The following is a 20,720-nucleotide window of genomic DNA, read 5'->3' as shown; positions in this document are numbered from 1 at the left end:
TCTTGCTCAATCGAGAAATGATTTATCTAAAGCAAGTTATCCATCACTGTAGCGTTTCGAATTATTAGTTGAAAGTCATAGGTAGATCATTTCCACAGAAGTTTCTCTCCTGAACATTCTAATTTTTTATTTTTGGTTCAGTAATCGAGAACGAATTTCAAGTTTGTATTTCACACGGTACATTCATGGTTAGCCTGAGAAAACTGAAATGTCTTTATGAGTTTTCTTACTGATTATATATATATATATATATATATATATATATATATATATATATAATAGATGACAACATATAGAACAAATTAATATTTCAGATCGCATAACCATCAAATCGTGGTCCATCGTGGGGTTTGCATATAGTTGGACTGGGTCTACAAAGAAAGCAACAAGTTGATTAATTAGCTGCAGTGATTAGTAGTTTGCTGGTTAATTATTACTTGTTATTAGCCCTATTAGTTAACCCTAATCAACAAAACCAACATTTCAGTCCTCCTTTAATCAGCTTAATGATTGTGAACATTATTAGGACTATTTTTTTGTTAGGTTAAATATATAAATGTAACTCCAAGCAGCTCTCAATTTTGCAACAGGACTATTTTTAATTACTTACTGCATGCAATCGCACTTTAGGTTATGGGGATCAAGATTAATTTTGTGTGTGTGTGTGTGTGTTTGTATAGGATGGATTCATAACACTATTTTGTTTACATAATTGTTGACACACGTTTTTGTGAGGCTCACTTTGTAATGTATTTCAACGATCCGAACCGTCTATCTTTTAGAACATCATTTATAAATCATGTCTACCAACAATCACCCAAATCTGAAATCATATGACTATTGGATTAAGGGTTTAGGGTGTATAACCATATTCGTTCATTTTTTCTACTACAAATGAATATTTTAATGGTTTTGAATATGTCTAATTTTTAGCAAAAATGATATATGAATGATGTTCTAAAACATGAACGGTTCGAATTATTACATACATTACCGAGCGAGTCCTATTAAAATGCGTAAAAGGTTGTGTAGAAAGAATGGTGCCATATAATCCCTCTCTGTGTGTGTGTGTGTGTGTATATATATATATTGTTTGTTTGGTAAGGAAAGGTGGCAATGTGGGTGATGATTAAAAGTTCATACCAATGACCAAGAGTGGAAAAGAAGACCTATTCAGAAATTATTGCAGCTGGATTTTCATAGGAAGTTTGGCCAATGTCTTCACCTTTACTTCATGGATTTGGTTCAGAAATAAGGGGATTACTGTTTTTTGTTTTCACCCACCCAACTAGAGATTTTTCAGTTTGGCATTCTTCTCTATCTTCCGAGCACAATAAAAAAAATTTCCACCAAATCTTAAACTTACAAAAGATTCAATTAGGTACATTAATTATTTTGTCATCAGTTTCATTTTCTCTAAACTTTGATTAAAAAAATTATTTTTAGAACCAATTTTAACTCAAATCTCCAATGTGTGACTTCCATATCCAAAGCATCAAGTAATGGGGATTGCACTGCTTTTTAAATGAGTATTGCCAGCTTGAATGCAAATTTAACCAATGATTTTATACAATTTGATTCAAGCTTGTATTTTTCTTAACCCCGTAAAGGCATGCAGACATTTAATTAATAGCCCGTTTGGAAGTATTTTTAAGATGACTAAAAGAGTTTTTGATGAAAATATTTTTGAAATCAATCATTTGTAAAAATTTAAGTGGTTCATGAAAAAGCACTTATCTGGTGTGTGCTTCTTTAAAAAAACATTTAAAGCAGTTCCACCGCTGCTCTTAGGCCGGCACCTAGGCTAAAAAACAGACCAGCTTCCCTTCAATTTGCTCCACCCCAACCTAATAGGCTAGCACCCAGCCCACACCAGGCAAGAGACCGGCCTAGAATCGACAAACCCAAAATCAATTTCACCAAAAGTAATTTCAATCATTTTAATAGTATTTTCAAACAAGCCCTAAGACTATCTTCAATATAATAGTTCAAGTTATAGAGTTATTTTTTGAGTCAAATTTGACTTTAAATGTTATATCATCTCAAATTCACATCAGATAAGAGCCAAATAAAATTTTGGAGTCAAATTCAGAGTCATACATGACTATTAAAGTAAAATGCAGAATCACTTTGTACTTAGACTCCAGTCATATATGACAAGTTTTTTTTTTTTTTATGAATTGGAGAGAATTGAGTTAAATTTGAAGTCGAAATGATTAACAACATTTAGTATTACACTTGAATCTAATCTGTCAAATGTAGTGGAATTGTGAAAAAATGTAAGGGTAATCTAAAAGGATGTTAATGTTCTTTAACCATCGTTTGGTAGCTCAGTTAGAGATGAATTTCAAGTCTGTATTACACACAACATGTTCTGTATTTGATTATTTGCACTGGTGAATCACACGATGATAAATAGAAGAAGACTAAAATGTTTTTGTAAGTATTTTGGGCCCCAAAAAGAGTAAATTGTTGTGGCGAAGTCACCACCTGATCCCTTTATTATTGAAAAAAAAAGATGTTTATGTTCTTCGAAGACGTAAATATTATTACATACTTGTAATTTGATTATTTTCCTTCTATCTAAAATTTGTTTAAATTTCATATTTTCCTTTTTTTCCCTAAGATTCGGTTTTATTTTTCCCAATGGAATTACTATTTGTTGAATCTTTCTCTAAACCAAAGTTAAATAGGAAAATGTAACCCTTCAGACATGTAACACAGCAAAAAATAAAACAAAATAATAACAACAAAAAGGAAAAGCCTGTATATAACCGGCGGCCAACAGAAGAAAACAGAGCAAATTAAACACAGCAATGGCTGATCAGCTCGAGGCGACGACGACGAGCCCAGAATCCATGCCAAGAATGATAGCCTTCATGTCCTCCGTCCTCGAGCGGGTTTCCGAGTTCAACGACCTGAACCGGCGGTTTCACCCGACCCAGAGGCTGTCGGTCTTCCACTCCCTGACCACGCCCACCATCTCAATCCACAGTTACCTCCAGAGGATCTTCAAGTACGCCGATTGCAGCCCATCTTGCTTCATCGTCGCCTACGTCTACCTCGACCGGTTCACTCAGATGCAGCCATTGCTGCCCATCGATTCCTTCAATGTCCATCGCTTGCTCATCACCAGCGTCTTGGTCTCTGCAAAGTTCATGGACGACATGTAAGCTTTCTCTTCTTCTTTTTTCTTTTCGATTTCTTGAATTGGGTTGTTTTCTTTTACTCAGATTCTTTCAAAGATTTGATCTTTTGGGTTTCATTTAATCTGGGTTTTATTTAGTTAATCAAATGGTTTAACTGAACTAGCTCAAGTTAATCAACGTCTGATTCTTCCCTCTGGTGGGAATGCTAATTTGTTTAATTGTTGAACTGGGTTTTGTTTACTTAATTAAATGGGTTAATTAAACTAGCTCAAATTAATCAAGTTTTGATTCTTTTTTCTTTGTGGGTAGTACTTATTTCTTTAAGTCTTGAACTGGGTTTTGTTATATATGGGTGTTTCAAGATTCAGGGTTTTTTTTTTCATCCGAAATTTGGTGAATGAATACTCTTACGATCTCTCTGTTTTTAAATAATTTTTTTTCTTCTGGATATGGTTCTTTAGGAAATTACATTTTAATATTTTAAGTAGAAAATTAAAGTGTTTTTTGGTGGAAATTAGGTAATGTTTCACGTTCAAAGTTTGTGATCACAGTTCTGCATTCTTTTCTTCTTCTTCTTAATTCTGTAACATAATTTAGGAAAATGAGACAAAGGCAGGTTCATATTAGACTTGCGCAAAACTTTTGCGGGCGTAGTGATGTTCCAAGATTGATATAGCGGACTTCATTTAATGAGATACGGTTTGATTGTTGTTGTTATTGTAAATGACGTCCCCGTTTGGAAGCAACCACCGCCAAAAAGGAGGATAGCAATAGCCATGTGAATGCCTCCACTCTTTTACTAGACAGCCTACCTAAAGATCTGGGTTGCTGTCTGTGCCCTTAAAAGTCTCTAATTTTTCGGTTACATAATCGTTTGCTCGTAGTATTACACGTGAATTAGTAATATATGAAGAATTGCTTGTTTTCTCATCGCAAAGTTTACGAGAATAAACGACTGCTGGCATCATTATTGATGCTAATGACAGCTCAGTCAAAGGCCATGTGGATGTTTGTATGGTTTGCCAAAAGTTAACAAAATCCACTTGTCTTTGCTTCTCATCAATCATATATATATGTTGATTTAAATTATAAGCTAATCTTTGGTCCTATATAAACTCATATAGTGGTCCAATATAACAGCAAAGATTAGCATCTCTAATTTATGGTTTTTAATTTAATTTATTACTGCAATTATTGAAAATATTTGGTTAGAAAGTGTAATTAATATATTTTTTTATCTACATTTGTTTCTTGCAGTTACTACAACAATGCATTTTATGCCAGAGTTGGAGGGATCAGCACACAAGAGATGAACCTTCTTGAGGTGGACTTCTTGTTCGGATTAGGGTTCCAAATGAACGTGACGCCGGCGACATATTACACCTACTGCTCTTACCTTCAGAGAGAAATGCTGCTGCAATCTCCTCTACAATTTGCAGATTCTCCTGTGGATTTGGCAAGACGTTTAAAGCTTCACTGCTCCTTTGATGAAGATGAATCCACCCATCAAAAGCAGCTTGCTGTTTAAGCACTTTTTGGTGTTTGAAAAGTGTGGGGTCAATGTGTGTGGGTTTCTTCTGTATTTGGTTTAATTCCAACATATAGGTTTTTTAAAGTTTTGGGGCATATGGGCTCAGAGCCCCATTGGAGTTTTTGGGTGTGTATTGTTGAAAAGCCTATATGGTGTCAGCAAAAGCAACAAGTCAAAAGCTTTTCTTAGAGCCCAATTCATGCTCTAGTAAATTTGTGTAATGTGCTCGAGCTCCCATTGCCACATATTTCCTTGTACTTTTCGACTAATTTTGATTCGATTTATAAATTTTAGGAAAAATAATTATTTCGTTTTTAATTTATTATTATTATTTATGTTATTGTTAACTTTTGTTTTTAAATTTTTATTATTATTTATGCTATTGTTAACTTGTATGAGTATTAACTAAATGCGGGGGCCGCAGGTCTCAAACTTTGTATCTCTTTTATGTATCTTCTCTAATTGCTTAACACATGTCTTTCAACTTACCAAAGGGTTAACACTATTAACTTTATTATTTGTGTCAAACATTTAGAGAAGAGAGAAGAGATCCTCTTCGGATCTCTTCCACCAAGGTTACCGGATCAAGTGATCCGGTCCTTTGAAATTTCATCCAACAACTTACATGTTTTAACCCCTTAAAAGCTACAATAATTTTTGGCCGTTAGATGAAATTTCAAAGGCCCAGATCATTTGAACTGGTGGCCTTGGTGGAAGAGATTCGGAGATGATATATTCTCTAGAGAAGAGACACGAAGGAGACATAAAATTTGAGGACAACAGACCAGCAACCATTTTTGTGACATAAGACGACATGATATCTTAAAATGATTTTATAATTGTTCATTGTTCTTGATCCATAGAAGCTCCAAAAAAGAAGATCGAGTCATCTGCACTTCCATCCCTATACAACTCATCTACCTTCTTACCCCCACCCACCACCTTGTTCCTAAATCTACTTTAGACTAGCTTTATAGCTTTACAATACGAATACCACTTAGGAAGTTTGAGGAAAGAACCGAGAACCCGGTCTATAGGCGAGTAGCAACTTGTACGTGAACATATACACAAATTTCAAGCATAACTCAAAGTGACCATAACACTGATCCCCTCACCTACATAGCCATTCTTGTAGATCCAGACGTTGCGTGGTGGTTGTTTTGCAAGATCTCGATTTGAACAATCTTGAACAATCTAACTTACTATTTTGAATATGTATAAAGTCTTAACATTATTTTTGAACAAGAGAAGATATAGTACGGACAGATAAAAAAACAAGAGGAAACAAAATGTAATCCTTTTTGAACAAGGGGTATATCTCAAGAGTCTAAGGTTATAGATGCGTTAACCAACTTTTTTTTTATAAGGCATAAAATTGCAAGCAAATAGGGCAGAGAGCTTACCGTCTATTTCTATTAGAGTCGCGAGCTTGGCTTGTTGTAGCTCGGTCCTAAAAGGAAAACCTTGATGTTAATTACGAACAACTTTGAGCCATCCTATCTCAAAACAACTCTGAGCCTATAGAAGAGTTCAGTCCGCAACAAGCTGGCAGGGCTTTAGCCATTGGACTAAGTAGTAACCCTTTTTTTGTTCTTAACGGGAAGAAATATTTCACTTCCTACAACAAACACTATTATGTAAGAGAGATCCGATACAAATATAAATATACAAAAAACATTGTTGATCCGAACTTGAAATTTTTTTCAATTTTGAGAAGAAAAGTATCAATAGATCGATAAAAAAAAAATCGGTGTTATTACCCAAATAGCTACAACAAAATATTAAGGAGAATATTTTACTAGCTACAACAAACACTATTATGTAAAAGAAGATTTAACACGAAGTATATAAAAAATGAGTGAATCAAATTTGAAACTTTCTTTCAGGATTGAGAAAAAAAATATCAATCAATTGAAAGTTATCTGCTAAATGAAAAACATAAGCGAGAGAAGTGGCAACTCAACAAACTATGAACTACTACACGAAAATATTAAATCTACTAGCAATGCTTTATATTATTTGTCAATGTCTTGTGAATATTGATTGAAAAGCTTACACACATGTATCTAGCTAGTTATAAATTTATAATATGCTTTATCATAGTACACACTACACACTGGCCTCTGGCTGGGGCTCATGAAGCCCTTAACTCTCACCCAATATCTCATCAGCCATGGTTGTTTCTTCCTCAACCTCCACCTCCACCGGCTCCACCATCTCTCTAATAGAGGTAAGCCCCGCCAACGAATGTGGCTTCTATTTCTATTAGAGAGATGCACAAATAAGTAGTAAGAGTAACATTTTTGTTTATTCATAGGGTACTACATCCATCCTACCTAAACACTATCCCTTTTTTTTTGTTCTTAATGGGAAGAATATTTCACTTCCTACAACAAACACTATTATGTAAGAGGAGATTCGATCTTAATATACAAAAACGTCGTTGATCCAAACTAGAAGGTTTCTTTCAATTCCGAGAAGAAAAATATCAGTATATCGACCAAAAGCAATTAGTGATAATGTGATATAACCCAAATAGCTACAACAAAATTTCACGAAGTATATGAAAAAAGGGTTAGTCAAATGTGAAACTTTCTTTTAGTATTGCGAAGAGAAATATCAGTGATCGTTTCACAGACATAAGCCAGAGAGATGGCAACTCAACAAACTATGAACTGCTACACGAAAATATAAATATACTAGCAATACTTATATTCTTTGTCAAAGTCTTGTGATTATTTATTGAAAAGCTTACACACATGTATATCTAGCTAGTTATAATATGGTTATCATAGTACACACTACACACTGGCCTCTGGGGCTCATGAAACCCTAAACTCTCGGCCAATATCTTATCAGCCGTGCTTGTTTCTTCCTCAACCTCCACCTCCACCAGCTCCACCATCACCTTCACCATAACCACCCCCAGACCCATAGCTGCCACCATGAGCTCCACCACCCCCAGACCCATAGCCGCCGCCATGAGCCCCACCACTCCCAGACCCGTAGCCTGACCCAGAGCCATGTCCACCCCCAGAACCAAACCCAAAACCGTACCCCCTTCCAAACCCAGTTGGCGACCTCCCGGATCCTGACCCATAACCCGATCCGCCATCCGGGGTCGTACTCCACCCCCAATTATAGCCCCAGTTCGGCCCGTAGGCTGAACCGCTACCGCTGCTTGGGGTCTCCTCGTTCTTCCTTGAGGAGATTTCCCTAGAACAAGAAGCGGCAGCGATCAAAAGAAAAAGGAAGAGCGTGAAATGAAAAATATTGAGCTGCATTTTCGGTTAGGTTGTGTATGAAAGCCAGTGTGTGTGAGTTAGGTTTTTTTGCATGCGCGTGAGTGGGTATTTATAATGGAGTTTGATGGATATGCACAATTGCACTTGCACTTCCATGATGACATGACCTATTCACATGTTTAACAAAAATGATATTTTTACTATCTGTAACAAAGGAGGGACCTACATGCATTGGTAAGTTTTGTTTCGATTAGAGAAATTTTTCAATGTGTCATGAATATGGTCCGGTAACCAAGTGTTATAATACAAGGGTTTGAAATTTTTATTTCAAATATCCAACCATTTGTATTATACACTTGGTGTACAGGTCGTTTCTCAAAACACCGAAAACTTCTCATAAAGAGATGACACAAATATAATGCAAAAAATATGATAATGTAACATTACTCTGAATTAAATAACTCGGATTAGTTAATGTGGTTCTGAGGTCGGCATATGGTATAAATATATTTTACCAAGAAAAAAGCACTAGAAGGACAGATCATTATAATTCCCACCACCGCCCTTCAACTGATTATTACATGCACATGAATCACCCTCCAACTGATTCACGGAAAAGTGACATAGTGTAGAAGAGTTTCATGCCACGGGATTATTGTAAATCATATTAATCAAGCACTGTTAGGTAAAAAATATGCGTGAGGATCAAATTGAAGTATCGTTTAGATAAGTTTTCCTTGTAGACTAAAACAATGCGATTATAGAGACAATAAATTATTCGACACACAAAACTAACTTACTGACACGCTAATTTATAGAAATAGCGATTTATTATATGTAAAGCTCATCTATATTAGAAAATATTGGTCTTGTTTGATATAAATAATTAAATTAAAATGAATAACTTTCGAAATTTGAGGTACTTTGAAGCGATTGGAAAAGGATTAAACATGCATGAAGAACTTCTCCCTCGTCCTCCCATTTTGAGGAGAATTGAAATGGATCCTTCCATTTCAATTTGATTTTCTTGAATAATTCATCTGCTATCTTCAAGTTGGTTCAAAAATTTTCATTTCTTCTTTCAGCCTATCTTGATAACAGTTGTTTGTCCATTCTGATCCCATCCATTGTACCGAACGAGACCATTAGATCTACAAGTGTATCAGTTTTGTGTTGCGTTGGGGACACATGGCAACGAAAGCATGCTAACCAAACAACACCTGCTGTAATTTTCATTTAGTTGAGAGCAGCTAAAGTTGCTTTTAGCTTCTGTTCTTGTTATGGTGGTGTAGTGGCTGCCATGCCATATGTACCCTGTTTCACCTCCACCACCTAAGGTTTGAGTCATTTGGATGTTCAACTCGTCCTGATCCATTTAAACAAAAGTGTCTTGATCATGATACGTGTACGTCAGATGAATGATCTTCGAGTCTTTGATGAGAATCTGAGGGTGCACGTACAGTTTCTGATAGCCAAGTCTGGTGGCCAAGTGGCTTACTTCGCACTTCACAAAAACATTTAGCATATACAGTAACACTGGACCACGTTTAAACACTTTCTTTGGAGAATCTGGGAGAACAATATTACAGCGAATGTTACTCACAAAGTGGAAACAAGATATGGAAAGTATGAGATTTTTTATGATGCTTCAGAATATTGGGTTTTTGAACCGTTCAGTTTTCGGTTCAAAATCTTACCAAAGTTAAAGGTTAGGTGGTTAAAAATCCGAAACATATCATACACTACATTGGATATTATGTCAGATATTTATACAAAGTTGTAAAAAGTGTGTTATCCGGGAGCTTGGATTTGTCTGGAATCCAGAGAGCAATGTTAGTGCCATGCACAGATATTTGCACATGCCAAGCTCGTTCTAGGGTTTAGTCGGCCATATGGGTTTTAGTTACTGTGGGGACGTCCTCACTGTGACGCATTTGCCAAGGACCCCAATGGGCCTAGTGATCCACATAACACAACATCAGCACAGTTTAAATCTTCATTTCTCTGTGTTACAGATAGTGTTATACAATCTGCTTGTATTATACATTGAGTATCTTTTTCTTAACACTATTTCGATGAAAATATAAACATTTCATGCTCTTATATTACGTGAATAAATGTGAATTAGTACCACCATATGACAGGTTTCAACAAATAGACTCAAGCCTTGACAGAATCCAGCATTTGTTTTTGAATCCAGAATGGAGGTGCAGTAAAGGTATTCAAACATGAATTGGACTATTTTGTGTTGTTTGAAAAATCGGATGGAACTTTGTAAAAACAAAAAAACACCCATACGACGAAGCCCAAAATACATCTAACGGTCCACTATACCCCAAAATCCAATCCAAACAATCTCTCGCCATGATCTTGGCACACGACTTTCCCAATAGGTCCCCAATTTTTTTTTCTTCGAACCTAGCAGTTAAGTTTCAGTTGGATGTGGTTCAATGTAGAGTGGTTCAGTTGCAGTTCAGTTCGATGTGGTTCAGTTGCAGTTGCGGTTCGATGTCGACCGGTGGTTTTATAGCTTGAAACGCAATGAAATTCATTACAATTCGGTTCGTTTTGGTTTCGATTTCAAACCACTTAAAATCTAAATGCGAAGAAAATCTACAATTAAACAGAAACAAATCAGTTTTCGAAACAGTTTTAGAGTGCAGAAAGCTTGGCAACATAAAAATGTTGCAAGAAAAATTAAATAATAAATAATAAATAGTGGCAATATCGAATGTTGCAGTAAAATTCAAATAAAAAATCATCATCAGAATGGAAAGTTGTTCTCATCCACAGCAAGATTTTTGCTGTGTAGGAAGGTGTCCTAAGATTATTCCATTTTTCATCACCTGATGAATTTTTATTTTCAAACCATCAAAACAATCACAAATATAAAATACAATAAATCTAAATTAATATTTAATTCAGATTCAGAAGTATATCAATTAACATCACTCGATAACAAATATCTCAGATCAAGTGTTGGATAATTTGATTTCTTCATCCCAATCCATCATTCCCACAACCAAATTCACAATTAAAACAAAATAAAAAGATCGAAATTTTAATTTAAAAAAAAAATTAAAGTGGGAAAAAAGGGGAGAAATACTCAGTGGTGGCTAATAAATATTAGGTTCGATTCTGCCGGCAAGTTTCCTCAACCTTACTCAGAAGAGGGAGCTTGGTATCCTCATAGCAATCCCACCTTTTCTTTAATTTCCCACCGAAATTTTATTAAGCTAAAGAAAATAATTAAAAACAAATTAAATAAAAAGGAAAAACCAAATCTTGAAATTTTTTTTGGAGAAATAAATATTAAAATTGAGAAGAAAAGAAGAGAAAGAGAAGGCTCAGTTCAGCGGGGTTGTCGACACGCAAACATTCTCTGAAAAGAGAAGCCTACAATCCGGTCTGTTGAGCTTGAATTTCATTGGGTCATCACCGCCAATCTCCTTCTCTCTCCATCTCTTAAACTTTTTGCTACCAAAAATTAGATTTCTGCTAAAAAAAATGGCGATCAGGAGGATCCAAACAGAGAAATAGTTAACCCTAGAAGATGAACATGAACATGAACGGAGAAGGCGCTGCCGGGTTGACTGGAAAGTGGGCGTCTGCCATCGTTTTATAGAGATGGAAAGAACTAGGGTTTTGAGGGAACCACGGGATTTCAATGGGCCGAATTATCAACCAAAGCAACGAACTAGGCTTTGAAAACGAATGGGCTTTCAATGGGCCACATAATTTCTTTTCGACTTTTATATTGCGGTAACACTTGATATAAGAAGGGTTTCAAATTTGATAGTGCTTTTTCAGGATTACGAATGATTAGTTTTAAAAATATTTTCATCAAAAGAGTTTTTTGCTGCTTTACAAGTATTTTCAAACGAGTTTATAGTTAGTTTAGAGTTTACAATTGTTCGAAAAACTAATGTATATACCCTGGTTACTAAGACCATCTCCAATGGAAGAAATTCTTCAGCTCGAAAATCGAACCATGCGGCAGTACAACCCACACACACAAAATCCTCCATGCCTCACCCCTCTGAACTTTTCATGTTCACCTGGGCCCATTGGTGCTCGAGCCCCTCTTGCACTACACAATGGGGCCCACCACCAATGGTGGCCCACACCCAAGACCTTCTCCGATGGCGATGAGAAACTTGAAAACTGAAAATTTTGCCCCCAAATCTTCTCCAACGCATGTACTTAAGGGTTAATAATGTTAGTTTTCTAGTTTTGGGGTGGGTATACAAGTGTTATTGAAGAAATTCTTTGATCCAAATACCGGTTCCGGGGGCTATACGACACACACACACAGAAAAACATCCCTACGCCACAAGGCCAATTCCATTGTGTCTCATTCCCTTTCTCACAAGGCGAAGAGCCCACCACCAATGATAATCGCACCTAAGGCCTTCTCCTGCTATTAAACGGGGTAAAATATGAGTGGAAATGAGTCAGCTTTTGCCCATTTGCAATGGAGAAAACGCTGGTCCTGCGCGCACAATAAAGCCATCTAACCCATGTCGAGCGCGCGGACCACAACGTGTAGATAATTAAGGGTCTGGATTAAGTGAAAGGTTGAAATCGTACGGTCACTTACTGGGGTCCGACCACATGGTGACGCAGGCCCTTGCGTTCAATTTTTTTTCTTTTTTTTTTTATGTCGTGGCGTTGTCTTTTGGAGCACAAGCACGATCCCTCCAATTCTCTATGGCCACAGTCAATTTTTTTTTAGTGAAAATGTTTGTTAAAAAAAAAATAGATAAAGTGTTATTCATATTTCAAAAATTTCATTGTACACAAATGTATTTTTATTTCCTAATATAGAAAATTTGGATTATAGAATGTGATTTTTGAAATACTAATAACAACTCCCAAAAATAAAAAAGAAGATAGATTGTATCAAAATGAGGGGATACTAAAGATACTAAAATTTTAAATTATTTTTTTGTAAATTGTATGGTGTGGCGATTAATGATGGTTTGACTTCTTCTTTAAATCATAAAAAATGAGTTCAACCATCTACAGTCATATTATATGTTTGACCATGATAGTCTAAAAAGCATTTTTCAAAAATTAACTGAAAATTGTAAACAAAAAAATGCATATAAATAAAAATAAAACAATTTATAATATGAGTCCTTTATTATTAAAAGAAAAAAAAAAGATCATCTACAATATAAATGTCACATTATAATAGTCAAAATACAATTCATGGTTGATGTGTCAATCTAAAGTCTTATGTCAAATTTTGTGTTTCTCCAACCAAATTGTCAATATTATTTTCTTATTAATGTAGAGCTTTAAGTGGTTATATTTATTAAAAAAATTTGTTGAAACAAAATTTTTATTGATCGAATGGAAGTGGAACAAAGAATCTCCCATTAAGCTAATAAAAAATAAATTTGAAATTGACATCAGATATACCTCCTAATCACTAAAACTTTAAATTCAGTCAGCAAATAACTAAAAATATATATTTTTTCCCTAACCATTGGTGATGGTCTTATGGCCAAAGCAAGTGATAGATAACATTGTTACAACTTAAAAGTGTTCTAAATCTAACCACCATGGTGTGACCCAATGATTGTAGATGAATTTCAAGCTCGTATTCTACACAACACATCTTGGATTCCATTATTGACGCTGAAGAATCGCACGAATGTGGCCAACAGAGGCTAAAATGCCCTTGTGAGTATTCCCGGCTACCGGAATAGTGAATTTTCATGACAAAACCACTGATCCTTTTTTTTCTTTTTCTTTTTATTTTTATTTTTATTTTTCTTTTTTTAAAGATAAAAAAAATTAATAAAATAAAATAAAACAGTGCTCTAAATCTATTAAGATTGTCTCTTCGCTTCTAGCAAGAGCAAAAGTGTACAGTGGATTTTATTTATTATTCAGAATACAAATTCAGATGAATCTGTTCATATCACATCCTCGTTAGTTCTTACAATACCAACTTGTACAGTTTTCTCCCATAAGTCTAGAACATAATTAAGAATACGTTAACAGTAAACAATCTTGCGTAATAATAACAGTAAGCAATTAATAAACCAAGTTGATTAATACTGGTCTTCAAGCATTAGATTTTGGTTGACGACATTGACGACCTAGGAACAATGATGGCCTTCAGAGGGTTCTTCATGACAACCGTAAAAGCAAACGTCTCAGTCGGATCCGGCGGGGAATCTGGCACTGGCAACCATTTAAAAGCGTGCACCATCCGGGCAAGCAGCAGGTTTATATGCAGAGTTCCCAACGTCCACGCCGGGCAGATCCGCCTGCCTGCTCCAAACGGCACCATCTTCACCCCTTTGGTCCCCGTCACGTCCACGTCAACCCCGTCTCCTCCCGCCATGAACCTCTCTGGTCGGAACTCACCCGGGTCCTCCCACATCTCCGGATCCTCAGTCAGCCATGCAGTGTAAAACTCCACGCTCGCATCCGCGGGCACGGTGTACCCGCCGAGCTCCGTGTCCTTCACTGCTGCGTGTGACAAGACGAAGTGGCTTGGCGGGTGACGCCGGAATGTTTCCTTCACCACCGCGGAAAGGTAGCTCATTTTCTCCACGTCACTCTCAGTGATCACCTCTTCTTGCGGCTTTTGTTGATCTGTATAAGGACTGCGATCCGTCCCTACACAATCAACGATTTCCTTGTAGAGCTTCTCTTGAATTTTTTGGTCCATCACCAAATGAAACAAAGCCCACTCCAACGCAGTAGCACTCGTATCCGTCCCGGCGTTAATGACTTCGGAGACTAGCGTCACCAGCTCCTCCTCTTCCAACCGCCTGCGGCTGCCGTCTTTTCCTCTTCCGGGCACCTCCAGCTCAAACAAGGAGTCAATATAAGCAGCGCCCTTTGGACTTACCATTATCTTTCTAACATTTTCATCCTCAACATTATCACTTTCAAGAACAAATGCTTTTCTGTCTCTAACAAGTGGAACCAAACACTCCAACTGCCTCCTCCTCAGCTCTTTCGCCTCCCCGACCTGCCTGCGGAACAACGGAGTCAGCACTGGCAGGAAATCGGGGAGCTTCGGAGTTGTCATCATCATAACGTCTTTCAACACGCTCTCGATAGTCTTGATCTTCTCGTCAGAGATTTTCGCCCCGAAACACAAGCATATGAGGATGCTACAGATGGTGAGCCGGCATTCGCTCATCACATGGACAATGCCGCCGTCGAACTTTAACAGCCTGTCCATGTGGGATTTGATAGCCCAGTTTCTGATCCAGCTGCACTGCCTTATCCTCGCTGGGTTGATCAACTCGGTGACGAAGTTTCTTCGCAAGGTACGCCAGAGAGGGCCGTACTCTGCGGAGTTGATGGCGCACTTTCCGACGCTGAAGAGGAGGCGGATGGGGGAGTCAGCAGGGCGGGACGCAAACTCGGGACCTCTCTGGACGAGGGCCTCGTGGATGAGGTCGGAGCTGGTGACGATTATGAGAGTCCGCTGCCCCATCTGCATGGTGAAGATTGGTCCGTACTTTGGACGTAAGTCGCGGACGACGTAGATGAAGTGCCGACGTTGAAGGATGACTTGGATTAGATTTCCCACTATTGGCCACCCCGGCGGCCCCGGCGGAAGGTTCTTACGCCCACCGCCAGCAACTGACCAGTAACGCCACCATAGCCGGAAAAACACAAGCCCCAAGCACACCAGAACGACGTCCATCATCACCCCCTCCATGGATAACCCTAGCTTAGATTATCAACTTCTCTCTCTGTAACCAAAACAAATTTAAAAGCAGAGAAAGAGAGAGATGATTAGGTTGATGAAGTTGCTGAGCACTTTATATAGAGAAAGTCGAGTGGCATTTGTATTCGCTTGTACAACATATTCAAAGAATGAAACTTATGGATGTGATCTATCCTAAACCTAATATACTGGATAATTTTGCTATACATCATAAAAGCATTAACTGCTGTAATATTTATGGATTCACCTACTCATCTTTTGCCACCTGCTTCCGCTTGTTTTACTGACAGAGCAATGAATTTGATTAGCTGTGGCTGGTAAAGGACAGAGATTTTTACAAGATACTCCACATATCATATATAAGTGAAGGAGTAATAAAAGATTAAATTTGTAAATTTGTAAGCTAAATGATATAGAAGTTGATGGCTGGACTATTACTAAAGTATTGACGTGCTCAATTTCTATTGGTTATACATTTTTTGGTTTGCATTCCTCTAAATGAAAAAAATGATATAAATTTATGTATCCCTCTCTTATTTTATGACACGTAAAATACTCACAAGCATGCCTCTTTGTAAAATTTGTAAGTAAAAGAAAAACGGATTCATGGTAAAATCCTTATATGATGCATTCTTTTTTTTTTTTCCTACAATTTTTTGGATGATAAAGGATCAAATGGTATAATTCTTTTGTCGGTAGATTGGAGGATTAGAAACATGACTATTGCTTTTTTGAATACGACTTTAAAACACTATCACTTTACCAACTTTTATTTCGTGTAAGTCTAGATAAACACTACAGAAATGAGTGATCATTGGGGTCAAATGAACATTTTTGATATGAAACAGCAAGAATAATGTTATCGTCAACTGAGAAGGTTAAATATTCAAAAATTAAAAATGATCTTATTTGTTTAAAAATTCATCTCCAATCAATGACTAAGATATAATTCTATGGACACTACCAAACGATTATTGGCCAAAGTGGTATCAAGCTGGCCAAATATAGACCCCTCTTAGCCCTTTTTGGGGATTTAGCTCTTCAGTTGCAATAATTGATTCAAATTAAATGGTTAAATTTGAAAACATGCAACAATAATTTAATTAAATTAATCAATAAATTTGAAGTATAAGGTTTAAAATAATAAATTATTAAGGGGCTAGGTTTAGTCCTTTTTGATTAAAAATAGTATATGAGTATGACCTGACATCGTTTATCAAAAAATAATTTTTTGCAAGATTATAATGTTAGACTGAATTATGTTTAGGCTTTTGTCGGAGATGGTCTAATATGTTGGATAAAGTTTAAGTTGATATCATGTAATTTCTATATACTGGTTCCTACTACTTACATTGATTTTGATTACATTGATTTTGATTATACTAATTACATTGATTTTGATTATACTGGTTCCTACTACTTCAATGGAGATCTTTTTTTGCTATAAATATTGTGAAAGTTCATTGCATAACCTAATGGGGGTTGAGTGATAGCATGCTAATTTATACTGAAAACACGTCTTGGACAATTATAATTTGTATTGTTATTTGTTCTATAAATTATGAATGATGGAACTATGAGTTAATTTTTAAAGTTATTATATGTCTAGGTAAGGTTTTAAACTTTTAAATATGACCCTCTGAATATTTTTTCTTAGATCCACCATCGCATATGGCTTTACCCATGACCTCCACTGCTCATGGTTTCACTCACCTTGGCAACGCCACGACTTCACTCACATTTGGCAACGGCACGACTTCACTCACATTTGGCAACGGCATGGCTTCCCTAATGGACCAAAAAAGAAAAGAGAAGGGCAATGGCATTATATAAGTACACATGATATCACCAATTTTAATTTTCATAGGTGTCCATGATCTTCTCCTTCAAGTCATCTTGGAGAACCACTTGCCGGATTGTGAAATATTTATTCATGAGGACAAGATAAAGAAACTCTAATGTTTAAAATTTCTTCGATGAAAATATTTAAAAAAAAAAAAAGAAGAGAAAGATATGAAAAAAGGGTGAAGATTAAACTTCACCTCATATAAGAAAAACTCTTATATTTAGGCTAAAATCGACGAATATTGTCGCTATTTCCGACACATATGTAAACTATTAGAAAAACTCTTATATTTCATCCAAACCAATGTCAGACAATTCCTAAAGTTTCATTTTAAATTTTCATCATTTCTATCAAAGGCAACCGATATCGATATTCTATACATTTGTCGACATTCCACAAATTTGCATATTGATATTTCCACCGATATTGATATATTAAATATTGAACAACTCACAATGTATTTTTTATACAAGCAATTTGGAGGAAGGGAAATTAAACATGGAACATTCGGTGCAAAAATTAATTATTAAATCTGTGGGATATATATTTAATTGATGGTCATATCTTACAATTTATCATAAATGGGGATGGTGGGATATATATTTTTCATCAACTACCACCGCGCGTACTACTACTAGTAATTTGAGATTCTTGCTATAAGTTTGTGTAACTGGTGAGTTGGTAAGGACTGTAACAACTGCATGCGGCCATGCCAGCTCACAAAAATTTTATGGTTGTATGTATTGATGCAAATTTTCGTCGTCTTTGACTTTAATAAAAATGCATCTGCAAAACAATTAACACCTTTGATTAAGGACCCAAGCCTCATGTGCCCACTGCCAATGGAACTCCGATGCCTAAGTTAGTTTCTCAAGTGTTTAGGACTTTTTAAGATTGTAAAAGCTTACGAAATTTGGTAAAATATGGGGTATATATAGAGGAGTGGCCGGCCATGGTGCTAGGGATTTATCCTACACATGGCAGCATCCTATTGGCCAAGGTTTTATAGAGAAATATTCTCAAGATATTAAATAGGAAATAATATCTTGAGATAATGGAGTAATTATCCTTAATTGATTTAGATAGGGATTACTTACTTAAAGGAGTCAATCTTCAATTGCGGATGTATTAAAGATAGAATTTGGGTAATTAATCATTATCCTTAAAGCTTTGACTTTTCCTTGCCAATGGTAGGTGAGCTGTGGATAATCGTATTCAATTGCTGAGACCTTCATGAATGTGAGCTGCACGTGTCATCTCTAGAATTTTTGAGATTATTTTAGGCTCCACGGTACGTACGATCATGTCCAAGAAATTTTTGGTTTGATCACCCAAAAAGACAGATCAAATCTGTGGATGAAGAGAAAACAAACGATGGGAGGTTCAAGTTGGTAAATAAGATATTTGCATGTTTTGATAAAAAGAAAAAAAAAAAAAAAAATATATATATATATATATGGCAAAACGGTTGGACCCATTAATCGCTGGTTAGTATTCGGGTTGTAGCTTATTTTGTGGTGTTGAAAAACGGTTGGACTTATTAGTCACTCGTTATAGAAAAAAATATAGGTATGAATTTCTTTTGGTGGAGGCGCGGCTTCAAACAATAGATCGAGTTAAAACAATAAACATAAGAACTCAAAATATGGTTTCATATTATTTTTCAAGGAACACATTTATGATTCTTTTAAGGCAATCATGACACCATAAATTTTATAGAAAAAACCTTCAGGAAATTTGGAAAAAATAAAAGAAATCCTCGTTCATTCAAATATTATGTTTTGATTGATTCTTAGTTATAAAATTTTTGTCTTGTTGGAAAGCATGAAAATTGTTATTTAAGTATGAGAGTGTGTCTTTGAACCACAAGTGGTGCATTTTTTTTTTTACTATCATATTTATTATTATTTGATGAATTTAAATTTTAAAATTTGTATTTGTTCACTTCACATATCTCAAACTTAAACTAAACCAATGATGAAATTAAGCGGTGAGCATCACCATTCCCCCACAAATCAGATTACATTATGTGCACTAATTGTTTATCCGGTATGCGCGCTGCACAACTTAAGGAGTAGATTTAAATTGCTTGTTTCATCATGATTTATCAAGTTGTCCGGTGTAGCTCACAACAAAAAGTCTTACTGGTAAGAGTTTTCATCCAGGTTCGAATCCTGGCACCGGAATACTATTTTTTATTTTTTTTTTTTTTTTTTTTTTTTTTTGTTATATCACAGGTGTATCTAATTCCATTCTTATGGTTCTAAGTTCAATTTATTTATTTTTGTTATAACATAGGTGTAGCTCACTTCAATTCCTATGGTTAAGAGTTCTAAGTTTGACTCTTGACATCGGGAAAATATCTAAATGTATTGCAAATGTCAAACAGAATATTTAATAAGACGAAATTAAGAAATTCTCCACTATTTAAGTGATATATCGAAAATATCAACAAAACCTATCATTTTAACTGAAATTTAAAAATTTTCAGGTTTTTGAAATATTAAGATTTGAAATAATACATTTTACCCAAAAAATAAAATAAAGCTCGTTCTTCCGGGAAGGCCTCAGATACATATGATTTTATCATTATCTCAATAAAATGAGATAATCAAGCAATGTAGGCAAAATATGTTTTGATCATCACCGGCCTTACCCAACAAAATTGCAAAAAAACCATACACTTTGATTTTATTTTTCGGATAAAAAAACAAGCTGAAAATCTGAAATATGAATAGCAAGGACAAAGGAAATTGCTCAAATAATTAAAGTACATAAATAAAAAAGAAACAGAGGCGATGGTGCAAAAAGATGGAGCAGTTGGAAAGGTTTCTCCGACGGAGAAGCAACTGGGAATCTCATCGCCCCTGCGAGGGATTAGTGCGTGAAAGGGAAGAGAAAGGAGCGTTTGGGTGCCTCCTGCGGCGGATGTGAAGGGATTTATAGGGCCGAGGTTTTGCTAGGGTTTTGTAAAAGAGAGGGAGCGTGAGCCGCATTTTTTGACTCCGAGGTGGGTTTGCCAATTGCCACCGTTGGATCACATGTGATGAATTTGATCATCAAATGTGAGCTCGAACTTCGGAACCCGACTCGAATTGCAGAATCGAGAGGCATGAGCTAATGTGCTCAAGACCTTGGTATTCCCGACTTGGTTGTATCTCTTTCCTTGTGTGACTATTTCTGTCATGATATAATATAATGTACAATTTGTTAAGGGTGATGTATTTAAATGGGATTTAGA

The 20,720-nt window shown here is 36.0% G+C and overlaps 3 protein-coding genes and 4 non-coding genes across 7 annotated transcripts; 1 reads left to right on the top strand and 6 right to left on the bottom strand.

The window, feature by feature from the left end:
- The first annotated feature begins 2,708 nt into the window (after nt 1-2,708).
- LOC137735197 (cyclin-U4-1) lies at nt 2,709-4,998 on the top strand. The gene is made up of 2 exons (XM_068474598.2): nt 2,709-3,169; nt 4,407-4,998. Exons 1-2 carry the CDS (start codon nt 2,817-2,819, stop codon nt 4,675-4,677), a joined length of 624 nt encoding a protein of 207 aa, XP_068330699.2. The 5' UTR covers nt 2,709-2,816; the 3' UTR covers nt 4,678-4,998.
- A 2,257-nt stretch (nt 4,999-7,255) lies between these two features.
- LOC148695987 (uncharacterized) lies at nt 7,256-8,006 on the bottom strand. The gene has a single exon (XM_088696802.1). It carries the CDS (start codon nt 7,962-7,964, stop codon nt 7,557-7,559), a length of 408 nt encoding a protein of 135 aa, XP_088552928.1. The 5' UTR covers nt 7,965-8,006; the 3' UTR covers nt 7,256-7,556.
- Nucleotides 8,007-10,682: 2,676 nt separating this feature from the next.
- LOC137735830 (small nucleolar RNA snoR31/Z110/Z27) lies at nt 10,683-10,779 on the bottom strand. The gene has a single exon (XR_011068732.2). It is a non-coding gene; the product is annotated as a small nucleolar RNA snoR31/Z110/Z27 (small nucleolar RNA).
- Nucleotides 10,780-10,846: 67 nt separating this feature from the next.
- On the bottom strand, nt 10,847-10,935 carry LOC137735834 (small nucleolar RNA snoR31). Its single transcript, XR_011068736.1, has one exon. It is a non-coding gene; the product is annotated as a small nucleolar RNA snoR31 (small nucleolar RNA).
- Nucleotides 10,936-11,027: 92 nt separating this feature from the next.
- Nucleotides 11,028-11,126, bottom strand: LOC137735796 (small nucleolar RNA R30/Z108). Its single transcript, XR_011068702.1, has one exon. It is a non-coding gene; the product is annotated as a small nucleolar RNA R30/Z108 (small nucleolar RNA).
- Nucleotides 11,127-11,266: 140 nt separating this feature from the next.
- Nucleotides 11,267-11,372, bottom strand: LOC137735831 (small nucleolar RNA Z107/R87). Its single transcript, XR_011068733.1, has one exon. It is a non-coding gene; the product is annotated as a small nucleolar RNA Z107/R87 (small nucleolar RNA).
- A 2,367-nt stretch (nt 11,373-13,739) lies between these two features.
- On the bottom strand, nt 13,740-15,785 carry LOC137735732 (cytochrome P450 77A1-like). The gene has a single exon (XM_068475174.2). The coding sequence runs from the start codon at nt 15,622-15,624 to the stop codon at nt 14,011-14,013; it is 1,614 nt and encodes a 537-aa protein (XP_068331275.2). The 5' UTR covers nt 15,625-15,785; the 3' UTR covers nt 13,740-14,010.
- Nucleotides 15,786-20,720: the final 4,935 nt, after the last annotated feature.

The sequence above is a fragment of the Pyrus communis genome, chromosome 7 (assembly GCF_041283825.1).
Source record: "Pyrus communis isolate YQ-2024b chromosome 7, ASM4128382v1, whole genome shotgun sequence".
In the NCBI taxonomy this organism is placed as follows: domain Eukaryota; kingdom Viridiplantae; phylum Streptophyta; class Magnoliopsida; order Rosales; family Rosaceae; genus Pyrus; species Pyrus communis.
Note: the sequence above shows the minus strand (reverse complement) of the source record. Positions and strands in the feature narration are given on the sequence as shown.